General features: G+C 48.6%; 1 protein-coding gene across 2 annotated transcripts in view; it reads right to left on the reverse strand.

Moving 5' to 3' along the window:
* Window positions 1-5,091: 5,091 nt before the first annotated feature.
* Window positions 5,092-11,368, reverse strand: part of Prkcd (protein kinase C, delta) — a 30,818-nt gene continuing 24,541 nt past the window's right edge. For both annotated transcript variants that reach the window (XM_013030783.1, XM_013030782.1), the window contains 5 exons: window positions 10,887-10,949; window positions 9,587-9,725; window positions 9,242-9,430; window positions 8,559-8,687; window positions 5,092-5,717 (listed from right to left, as the gene is read on the reverse strand). In XM_013030783.1, coding sequence (XP_012886237.1) covers window positions 5,559-5,717; window positions 8,559-8,687; window positions 9,242-9,430; window positions 9,587-9,725; window positions 10,887-10,949 — 679 coding nt within the window. In that variant the 3' untranslated portion in view covers window positions 5,092-5,558. The remainder of the gene's footprint in view (window positions 5,718-8,558; window positions 8,688-9,241; window positions 9,431-9,586; window positions 9,726-10,886; window positions 10,950-11,368) is intronic.

Consider the following 11,368-nt stretch of genomic DNA (forward strand, 5'->3'; position numbering starts at 1 on the left):
GAAGGGGAAGAAAAAAGAAATAAGACAGGCATGTGAGCCCAGTGCCAATGGTTCACACCTGTAATCTAGCTACTCAGGAGGCTGAGATCTGAGGATTATGGTTTGAAGCCAGCCAGGACAGGAAAGTCCATGAGACTCTTCAATTAACCACCAGAAAACCAGAAGTGGAGCTCAAATTGGTAAAGCTCTAGCCTTGAGCAAAAAAGCTCAAGGACAGTGTCCAGACCCTGAGTTCAAGCCCCATAACTGCCAAAATAAAAGACAGACATGGGCACAGAGCCACCTCACAGATGCTGAGGAAGGCCTCCAGACCTCAGCCATATGGCAAATTCCTTAACCTCCCAGAGCTTTCTCAGCACTGATAAAATAGGAAGTTTCCACACTGGGCTGTTGTGAGGGTTAATTACAGGCCACCATGCCGGGAAAGCATTAAGCACAGTGCCATGCATAGAATGCCATGCATAGAATACGAGTGACAGCACTAAGACCAGTCAAAAACTCCTGGCACACAGCAGACATCTGTCCCACCAGGCAATATAAGCCTTCAGGAAGAGAGTTCAGCAAGCCTCCCCACAGCACACGTGCGCCTACCACCGGGTGACATCAGTAGACAGCTTAACTCCAACTCCACTCAGAGAAGGAAAATGGAAAGTACCTTCTCAAGGGACCTTGACCTTTGTACAGCATTTCCTGCAGGCAGAGCAGTAAATGTCAGGACCTTCAGAGAACGTATTTCCCAGCAGGCAGAGAAATAGGAGAAACAGGGTCTTCTAGGGCTACTTGTAAAACTTGAATTGAGCATTGATTGAGCTGAAGTTCTAGCTGTGGGGTGGTAAATTCACATGACAAGATCCAGCAAATTCCCCACCTGATTCAGGCCTGACTCCTCACTTGGGACACCTTTGTCCTCATCCTCCTTTGCTTCTCTTTAGCCCTCTAAGGAAATAAAGGATCAGGGTGGGTGGTCAGAACTCAAGAAATCAACACCGGTTCTCTAGCCTCTGGGCCCTCAGGACAGCCATCTGAGGTCATCTTGCTGCACACATTGTACAGGAGGGGGCAGCCATCCCACCCAGGTTGGAGGGAAATGCAGGCCACAGCAACTAGCCTGGTAGAATGAGTCCTAGAATCCTCCTAGCCCCTCCCACTCTGGCAAATGTGATATGTCCCTATTTTCTATGATTAGAACCCTTTGAAAACAGAAAAACCCCAACTCATGCCAGTTATTCATACATTAATAAGGAATACATGGGAGAAAATGTGGCTGCCACATTGGAGTGGAGGCAGCCCAGAGAATTTGTGACCAGGAAAGTGTTCTATGTCTCTGAAAAATGGTTACCTATCATCTTCTCGTTGGTATATTTCCCCAGGGTCTAAGAAAGACCCCACATGGTCTCCATCTCAAAGCCAGTGAGTGCCCCTTCGGACAGGGTCATCTCCTTTAGGTCTGCATCCTCCACAATGTTTATAAACCAAGTGCCACCAGAGGGCGCTGTAGCCAAACTGGGTTGCAGCCTATGCACAAATGTTTCCCAGTTTAATCAGGAAGACAGGACAAAATGCAGTTCCCTGACTTCATCATCCAACTGTCTCTCCATCCTTGGGCCTCAAGAGAGCTTTCATAATGATGATTCCTGAGCCTCCTCCAGAGAACACCAAGTAATTAGACCAAAGAACCTGGGTGTTGGGTTCCAGTGTGCAATCAGGGTTGAGACTGCTGGTCAGAAATTGGCATGACAGACATGTGCCTTTATGTATCAAACACTGGATTTGAAAGCCACTTGGAGTATGTACAGCCTGGACATCAATCCATCCACCCACCCACCCATCCAGCCATCCATCCATCCATCCATCCATCCATCCATCCATCCATCCACCCATCCATCCACCCATCCATCCATCCATCCATCCATCCATCCACCCATCCATCCATCCACCCATCCACCCATCCATTCATCCATGTACTCACTCATTCATCTCTGCAGTCCTATCCTGTGATTCCATACCTTGAATGCCCTCAGAGGCTGATACATGGAATCACAGGGTGAATTCACACACTATCGTATTCTCTTGCTTGCTCTTCTTGCTGATCTTTCTCCATGCCAGGAAAGTATTTATCTCCAACTTCTGGGCCCTCTCCTTGCCTTTTGTGTTTTGTTAGTCATGGGGCTTTGAACTCTGGGCCTGGGCACTGTCCCTCAGCTCTTCAGCTCAAGGCAAACACCTACCACTTGAACCACAGCGCCACTTCCAGTTCTGGTGGTTTATTGGAGATAAGAGTCTCAAGGACTTTCTTGCCCAGGCTGGCTTTGAACCGCTATCCTCAAGTCTCAGCCTCCTGAGTAGCTAGGATTACAGGCGTGAGCCACCAGTGCCCGGCTTTTTGTTTGTTTTCCCAAGTAGTGGTGGCATCTTGGTGCCCCCCGCCCCCCGAGGGTGGCTCTGCCCAAAGGAGATTGCTAGGTTTCAGAGTTGTGTGTTAGCTGCCCACCTGCAGACTAGCCCAGTGGGCTCCAGGAGTCCATTGTGGAGCAGACAGGCCCATTGTCTTGAACATCTTCATTTCAATGGGAGGATGGGGTCACAATGGCTTCTGTTGACTAAGCACCTACTGTGCTTGGCCCATGCTATGTGGCATCATGATCACCCCCATTTTACAGCAGAGGATATGAGGTTCTGGAGGGTCATAAGAGACATGTGTGATTTGAACCCAGGAGTATCTGATGCCAGAGCTGTGTTCCTGTCTACATGCCCTGCTGCCCTGCACTGAGTGGGGACATTTGCTCCATCTGGCCCTTCATGGGGTTCACATGTGCTGCTTGTATACCCTCTTGGCAGGTTGGGGGAGACAGTCTGCTGGCTTCAAGGCCCCTGGATCTCAGTGAAAGTGTGGCTCAGGGCCCAGCCATGAGAAGCATTTCCTGGGGCTGCTGGGCCAGCCCTGGCACCCACCCAATGGCTGGGAAGGAGTCTGGAGTTGTGCAGCCTCCTTAACTGTGTCCCAGTGAGCTGCTTCCCATGGGGAATCAAGCATGCTCTGTGAACCCCATAGGCCTTGTCCTGTGTTGTGCTGGCATCAGCATTGGCTCTATATGGATCCCCCAGAACTAGTGGTCCCATTTAGACACGAGGGGACTGAGGCCTGGTATGACATGGTGTGTGGATAACAGAGTGGAACTTAAAACCCCAGGCTACAATTCCAGGCACCACATTTTTCTTAGGCACCACTTTCTGCCTCAAGCTGATAAGCCACTCATTCCCCCATCCTACCCAGGAGGAAACAGGGATCAGAATGCAGGACTCTGCCTGGGAGCCACAGGATGGTAGGAGGCACCAAATGCAGACCCAGCTCAGTTTTCTGTGAATGGACTGAAGGGGGTCCTTTGAGCCTGCACATGTGTGGAAGAGGAAGGGGACAAAGAACCCTAGGCACCTCCTTTGGTTCCCATAATCTTAGTATTTCCCAGTAGGAGCCATGCCCTGCTGCCTGTGAGCCCAAGGGGATAAGTGTCGCTACGTCCTCCATGCCCAGGATGGCCCAACACAGGCAGAGTCAGAGTCAAGAATGTTTCCTGGGTAGATACAGGGAAAACAGGGAGGGAAGTTTGACTTCTATCCCTGCAGCCCCCTCCCTGGCCAATCCCAGTCCATCCTGCCCTCCCCAGCTGTGGAAATTTGTATCTCAACCCAGAAGAATGAACTGCAGGCAGTCAGCTGCTTGGCTGCCAGGATCAGCCAATAATCACCGCCCACTTCCGGCGCTGGGCCCCTGAGGAGGGACCAAAGGAGCTGAGGGAGGGCCCTGCTTAGTAGACCTATGCCCCAGATAAAAGGCAGGACCAGTAAGGGGGTGGGGGGGAGACAAAAGGCAAGAAATGGAAAGCGGGTAGAGTGGGGGGAATGGATGTGGGGGGTAGGAGTACAGAGCAGAAGGGCCCAGCACTGCCTGGGGTGGGGGGTGGAGTTGGTTCACCCAATGGCCACTAACAGCGGTGTGCTTTGTTTCTTGATCCTCAGATTCTTTAGTATAAAGGTGGTATACAGAAGGGCTACAGTTTGATAAATCAGGTAGTGAGTACATTTCTCTTTGGACAATGTCACCCCTTCCTTTGTTCTCTCCCAGTTTCCTGAGCACCTTTCACCCTACATTGTCTGCACATTAGCACCTGTCTCCCACCTCCCAGGTGCCCAGCATTTTCTCACCATAGTCTTCCTTGATGCCTACCTCCCCTTCCCTAGGTGGGGGCCAGAGCTCCTGAGAAATGATTGAAGAACTTAGACATAGACTCCTTTTGGCAAGACCAAATGTAAACAGTAACGAGAGGTGGAATTTCATCTGTCAGCTCCTCGCCTTGTTCCCATTCTGTGGTTAAGGACATAGAAGCTTAAGACAACTCACTGACATGTCTATGTCCAATGGCTACTCTGGAATTTTGAGTACAGATATGCTTGACAACTGAGTAACGTTTCCTTCCTCTCCACTGTCTTCCTATCTGGTCTGGGTTAGCCTCTAAACTTTTTCAATTTATTTTATTTTTGTGCCAGTACTGGGACTTGAACTCAGGGGCTGGGTGCTGTCACTTAGCTTTTTTGCTTCAGTCTGGGGCTCTACCATTTGCCAGTGGTGCCTAGCTTTATTGAATTTTTGAGACAGGAGTGACTCTCCTACACCATTACACCCAACTAAAATGATTGAACTTGTGTGTGTGTAAGGTACTGTGGATGGAACTGAGGATCTCAGTGTGTCAGGCAAGTGCTCTACCACTGAGCCTAAGCCTTTGCTTATGCTGTCTAGCCTTGCATCTCTCTGCACTTCCAAACTAGCCCTCCCTCTCCAGAGACAAACTTCAGCGTGCTGCTGAAACGCAGGACGAGAAATGCAGGACTCCTCCAGCCACCCAGAAAAGCCTCTCCTTTAGGCCTGGTAGCCCTGAGATGAGAGGAAATTCCTAAATACAAATACATTTGCGTAAAGACCCAGCAGTCTGGGTCGATAGATAACAGCTCTGTTAGCTCCCAGAACAGGGCTGCCAGAAGTGAGAAGAGCTGCCACCAGCATCCTGGGACAGAAATATCCTGTAGCCAGGTTGGTACCATTCAGTGTTTATTTGGACACACAAATCAAGGAGCCTGGTGGTTCAAACAGCATGCTTTTTCCTTTTGATCATGTAGATACATATACATTTTTAAAAAGAACACATCACCAGCTTCTACATGTTTTGTCTCTACTGAGCAATATATACAGCCTATTATATATGTGCATATATAATATACATACATATATATATATTTTTTTCAATAGATAACTACATTCAAGTAATGACACACAGGATTTACAGTTTCCCACTGAGGGAAAGAGGGAACACAAATTCTCACACACAGTTCACAGAGGAAGTACCATGAGCCCAGTCAGCAGGAGCTGAGCTCTCTGGGGACCAGAGGACAGCAGCAGAAGTCACAACAATCACCCTGCTGCTTCTTGTGGGCAGTGCTGGGTGCAAATGTGGGTGGGCAGCTTGCTCTACCCTGAGGCTTGGAAGCCACGTCTGGGAGGAGGCTCACTTGTCCAGGACCTGCTCAAATACGGGATTCATGAAGGAGAAGCCAGCAAAGGCCGTCTGGTCCATGGAGTCAATGAGGTTCTTGTCGCTATAGGAGAGGCGTGGCTTCTCATTCAGGAACTCCTGGTCAAAGTTGCTATAGTCTCCCAGAGACTTCTGCGAGCAGAAGGCAGGGGTGAGTAAGCAGTACCCAAAGGGTAGCCCACCAAAGGGCTTCTGTGTTTCCCAGGACTGCCTGGAAATTTGTAGGACTGGGCCAGAACAGCCTTTTTTCCTTTCTTTTAACTCAGGGCCTTATCCTTTCTAGGTAGGTGCTCTACCACCTACCAAGCCATGCCCCTAGCCCTGTGCTGTACATTTTTAGAGGATCTAGAATATTTGCCAGAGCTGGCCTTGGATGAGGACTTTCTTATTTATGCCTCCCATCGCCCTCATAGCTGGGATTATAGGAAGATAATATCACACCCAGCGTGGTCTTTAGACCGGGTCTTGCTAACTATTTTTTCAGGAATGAGACTGGAACTTGGGTCCTCCCTCTGCGTTCCAAGGAGCTGGAAAAACAGGCCACCACATCCAGCTGATACATGCAGTCTTTCCTGAAAAGACTTTCCTTTCCAGTAAAGGAGTCTCTCCACAATCTTGAGAGCAGTCCTTTCAACAGGCAGCTAGCATTTGCCTCAGGGGATGAGGAAAGCTGAGCTTTCAACGTGAGCAAAGCTGGCAAAATACAACTCATGGGCTACATCTCACCTGCCACCTGTTTGTGTGGGGCCTATAAGCTAAGACTGGTGTTTATATTTTCAAATGGCTAGGAAATATATTTTTTAAAAATACTATTTGATGACATATGAAAATGAAGTGATATTCAAATTGTGGTGCCCATAAATCAAGTTTTATGAGTGCACAATGGTGCCCATTAGCTGACACACTATAAATGCTCTGGGACCCACTAACCTGCAAAGCCCCAGATACTGACTTTTGGGCTATATATAGGAAAAGTTGCCAATTTCTAGTTCCTGAAGACATTATATGATGACCTCTCCAGGCCAAACTGGGATTATATAGTTGTTTTTTTCCAATTATTATTATACTTTTAATGGTGCTGGGGATGGAACCCAGGACTTCATGCATGCCAGGCAAGCGCCCTGCCACTGAGTTACATCCCAGACCATAGTACTGTTTTGATGAATTTTGAGCCAACATTTTAAAATTGGACAATGCAACATAAAAATCTAGATTTCTGACTTCTTTTGAAAACAAGATGGAAGATTGGACTCACTTCCTTCTAATGTCTTTTTTTTTTTTTTTTTGCCAGTCATGGGACCTTAGCTCTGGGCCTGAGCGCTGTCCCTCAGCTCTTCAGCTCTAGGCTAGCACTCTACCACTTGAGCCACAGCATCACTTCTGGCTTTTTCCGCTTATGTGGTGCTGAGGAATCAAACCCAGGGCCTCATGCATGCAAGGCAAGCACTCTACCACTGAGCCACCTTCCCAGCCCCCTTCTAATGTCTTATTTTGCTCCATGGTCCTGAGGTTTACATGACTACAAATCTAGCACTCCAAAGCTGAGGCAGGAGGCTTTCAAGTTTGAGGCCAGCTTGGGTAGAGAGGGAGAGAGAGGGGGGGAGAGAGAGAGAGAGAGAGAGAGAGAGAGGAGAGACTTTGTAGTTGGAAATAAGTAAATAAGTTCTCCATTCAGGGCTGACCAGGGCAAAAAGAGGAGGACAAACTAAAAGCTAAAGGACTAAAGGTAGCTTAAGTAGAACGCTTGCCTAGCAAGCACAAGACTCTGAGTTCAATCCCAGTATCAAAAAGAAAGAAAGAAAGAAAAAAAGAAAGAAAGAGAGAAAGAGAGAAGAAAGATAAAGATAAAGCAGCTGGGTCTCTGTGATCCCAGTTCCTCCTCTGACCTGACTCCCTTTTTCGTGCTTCCCTTCCTGCACCAGGTCACACTGTTCCCACTGAGTGGCCCTGTACTGTACCCCACGTTTGTGCTCTGAGGCTGCAGAGCACTCTCCCCATCAGGGATCTTAAACCTGGAGGATTCTGAGCTGGTCCAGCATCAGGGTAGCATAGCCTGCCTTCAGACCCTTGCTCCTAAGAGACTGGTTTCTTTCTCCACACTAAGAAGCACCAGGCAGGTGTTGTGTCAGTAGCACTGCCAGTATTGGTGGAAGGCCTGTATCAGAGCAGTTTAAAAGGGCTCTCAGCATCAAGAGTGGACCTGCTAGGAAGTGGGCCCAGGCTGGCTGTAGCTCAGTGGTAGAGAGCATTTACCTAGCATGCTGGAATCATCAGGTTTGATCTCTAGTAGTAGAGAAAAAAAAATCTACAAATAAAGCCCTGGTTCTAGTCCTCCCCCACTGTACTCTCTGGCCAAGGTAGAGGGATCTAATTTCTCTAAACCTCTGTTTCTTTATCTGCAAGACAGTATCCTAATAGGGACCTAGCAATTCCAGTATTTACTTGAAAATGGACAGGATGGATGGATATAGGGAGGAAGAGAGAGAGAGAAAGAGAAAGACAGACAGACAGAAAGTGAGGCCTCAACTCTGGTGTCCCAGGCACAGTCCCCTGACACAGCCAATGCTAGAAAATATATGTTAGCTGACAGCTAAGCTAGGTATGGTGGTGCAGGCCTATAGTTCCAGCTACTCAGAAGACTGAGGGAGGTTTACTTGAGCCCAAGGGCAACACAGTGAGGCCTCTTCTCACACACATACATATGTACACACACACACACACACACACACACACATATACACAAGCATAAATATATAGATATATAAAAATGGCTAGATGTAGTTTCCAGTGTTGGTTGAATAAATGGATGAGGAATGAGAGGACAAGAATACAAGGACAGAGGCTGCCACATGAGACCAGGGAAGCTGGTTTGCTGAAAGGGAGATTAGGAGAGTATTTGAATGACTCAGGAGAGAGACAGGGCAAAGGAGGCAGGCCCATTACAGAAGGCAGTTCTGGGGTGGAATCACATACCACTTTGGGCCTGAAGGGTGGCTCCACTTTCCGTTTCTCCAGTAGAGTCCAATTGATGGTCTTGAAGAAGGAGTGCATTTTGATATTTCCTGTCATCCCCAGCCTCTTGACTGGGTCCCTTTCAAACAGCTGCAAACCAGCAGGGCTTTGGTTAATCCTCAAGGTCATAGGAAATTGGAGCTTCAACTAATTGCCAGCAGGCCCAGGGACCTAGAGAATTCTGAGACTGGGATCTCTGGCCTCTAAGGTACTCCAGAAACCACAGCCCTGGCCTGGGGCATCCGGGACTCCAGGGAGTAAAAGCAACACTACTGAGATTCACTCTCTGCCTGGCCCAGGACCCCTAGCATCTTAGGTTTATGTGTACTTGTACCTACTCTGAGGCAGGTTCTCTCAACCCCAGTTTGCAGACAGAAAGGTAGACTCAGAATAGGAGGATAAGTGACTTACCCACAGCTACCGGCTGTGCAGGCAGAACCAGGACTTAGGCTCACATCTGTCTTCTGAGCCCTTAAGTCACCATTCAAGGCTAATTCCATGTCCCAGACCCAAACAGGAGTGCCCAGGGACACCGAGACAGGGCAAGACCCGTTATGTGGGGACTGGGGCCTCAGTGAAGCTGCTGCTCCACAGTAAAGTAGCTGCTGCCCTCCTATGGTCCAACACCAGCCAGGGACCCCCACCTTCTCCATGATGTCCTTGGACTCCTTGGTGATCCATCGGGGATAATAGGGTGTGTCCACACGGATAGACTCGAAGAGTTCGTCCTCATCATCCCCGTGGAAGGGGGACTGACCAATGAGCATCTCGTAGAGGAGAACCCCAAAGGACCACCAGTCCACAGAGAATGTATATTTCAGGCCCTGCAAGATCTGAGGGGTGGGGTGGGTAAGCAGCTGTTGCTGCTGACGGGACTATTCTGAGCATGAGCCACATCTGGGCCTCTTTACCTTGGTGGTGCTGTTTCTAGTTTCACATTATTGAGGCAAGGTGTCTGGTTAGGCTGGGGCTGGAGGGTTCTTGCTCACCTCAGGTGCAATGTAGTCAGGGGTGCCACAGAAGGTGCTGGCCTGGTTCTCCCCAAATATATTCTCTTTGCACATCCCAAAGTCAGCGATCTTGATGTGGCCATCTCGGTCCAGCATCACATTATCCAGCTTGAGGTCTCTGAGAAGAGAGTGAAGGACAAGAGCCGTCAGGGGCCAATTTTTCATCTCCCCAACCTGCCCTGAGTCCATTTTCAGCCCTAAATGCAGGACTTTCCCTAACAGCACAAAGAAATGAAGAAGTGTGTGTGTGTGTGTGTGTGTGTGTGTGTGTGTGTGTGTGGCAGGGAGTGTGTGTGTGAGGGGGTAAGCAAGAGGAAGAGAAAGAGATGTTACAAACTTGCTTCTTGCTACCTACTGATCCAAATGCCATCTACTGATCTAAATGCTGGACACACAACATTTTACTGTCCAAAACTCAAAATGAGGCTCACCAGAGATGATGTTATTTGCTCTGGACCACCTAGCTGATCAGCAGGCAGAAGCGACTACTGGTTCAGGTGTATCTGACTTCACAAGGGAAGGACTATGTTATGTCCTGTGTCATAAATTGTTTCAGTAGGTAATTCATACATATGGAAATAAGTAATGAGCAAACAGGGCAGCTTATCCACCACTAAGCTCTAACGCCAGACACTCCCCAGAGAGAACCAGCTGTGGGCAAACATATAGCAACATGCACTTTACTCCCACCTCTCAAAACCTGAATGCCAAGATTGATTCTCTACCTTCCTTTTTTCTTTTGAGACAGGGTCTCACTACACATAGCCCAGGTTGGCTTTGAAACTGAGATCCTGCCTCAGACTCTAGATGCTGCAATTATAGATGTGTGACACCACACCTGGCCCGTGAGTTGGTTTTTTACTTGTCAGCATGACATCATCTAACATCATTACAGAGTGTACCCTTTACCTTTTTGATAGCTGTGTAGTTGGGCTGTGAGGTTGGGACCATAATTTACTGGATGAGCATCCATGGAACCAGTCCCTACTGGTGGAAGCTTAGTTGAGAACCTGGGGCTTCAGGGAAGGATCCTGTACCTGTTAGTGATACGCTTCCTCCTTGCCAATGGCACTTAGTGTGGGCAAGAAGTTACCAGGCCCTAGAGCTATACCAACCTCAGGTGAGAGGCCACAAGAACTCTTGCACTCGAGTGAGGTGTAGGCAAATACCTAGCTACAGACTCCAAGGAGTGAAGGAGCCTGGCTGGCCAGGCCTCCTCAGATGATATTAAGGGGCTGGTGCTGGCCCTCCCGAGAGTCCTCTCCCCCAGCACTTGTACCTGTAAATGATCCCTTTGCTGTGTAGAAACTGCAACCCACAGATGATCTCAGCTGCATAAAACCTGGGCAAAAAAAAAAAAAAAGACGGTGCTTTCGGATTTTTGCCCACCAATCCTTCCCTCCACCCCCAGAGGCAAGAAATACTGTAAATAATGCCACGGACAGGCTGGGCTCGACCAAGCACGTCTTGTATGAGGCAAGTAAGGGATGGCAGGGCAGGCAAAAAGTTTTAAGGCAAAATATCAGATAAGCAAATTCTGTATCAGAAGAGTGTGTGACTCATATAGATGTAGGTATGATACATACACACATACAGTCAGCCTGAAGGGCATGCAAATGGAGAAAATGGTAATCAAGGTAAACAAGGACCATTATTATTTTATTTTTTTTTTGGTCCGGTCGTGGGGCCTGAACTCTGGGCCTGGGCGCTGTCCCTCAGCTCTTCAGCTCAAGGCTAGCGCTCTACCACTTGAGCCACAGC

Source organism: Dipodomys ordii, unplaced genomic scaffold, assembly GCF_000151885.1.
Source record: "Dipodomys ordii isolate 6190 unplaced genomic scaffold, Dord_2.0 Scaffold132, whole genome shotgun sequence".
Taxonomy (NCBI): domain Eukaryota; kingdom Metazoa; phylum Chordata; class Mammalia; order Rodentia; family Heteromyidae; genus Dipodomys; species Dipodomys ordii.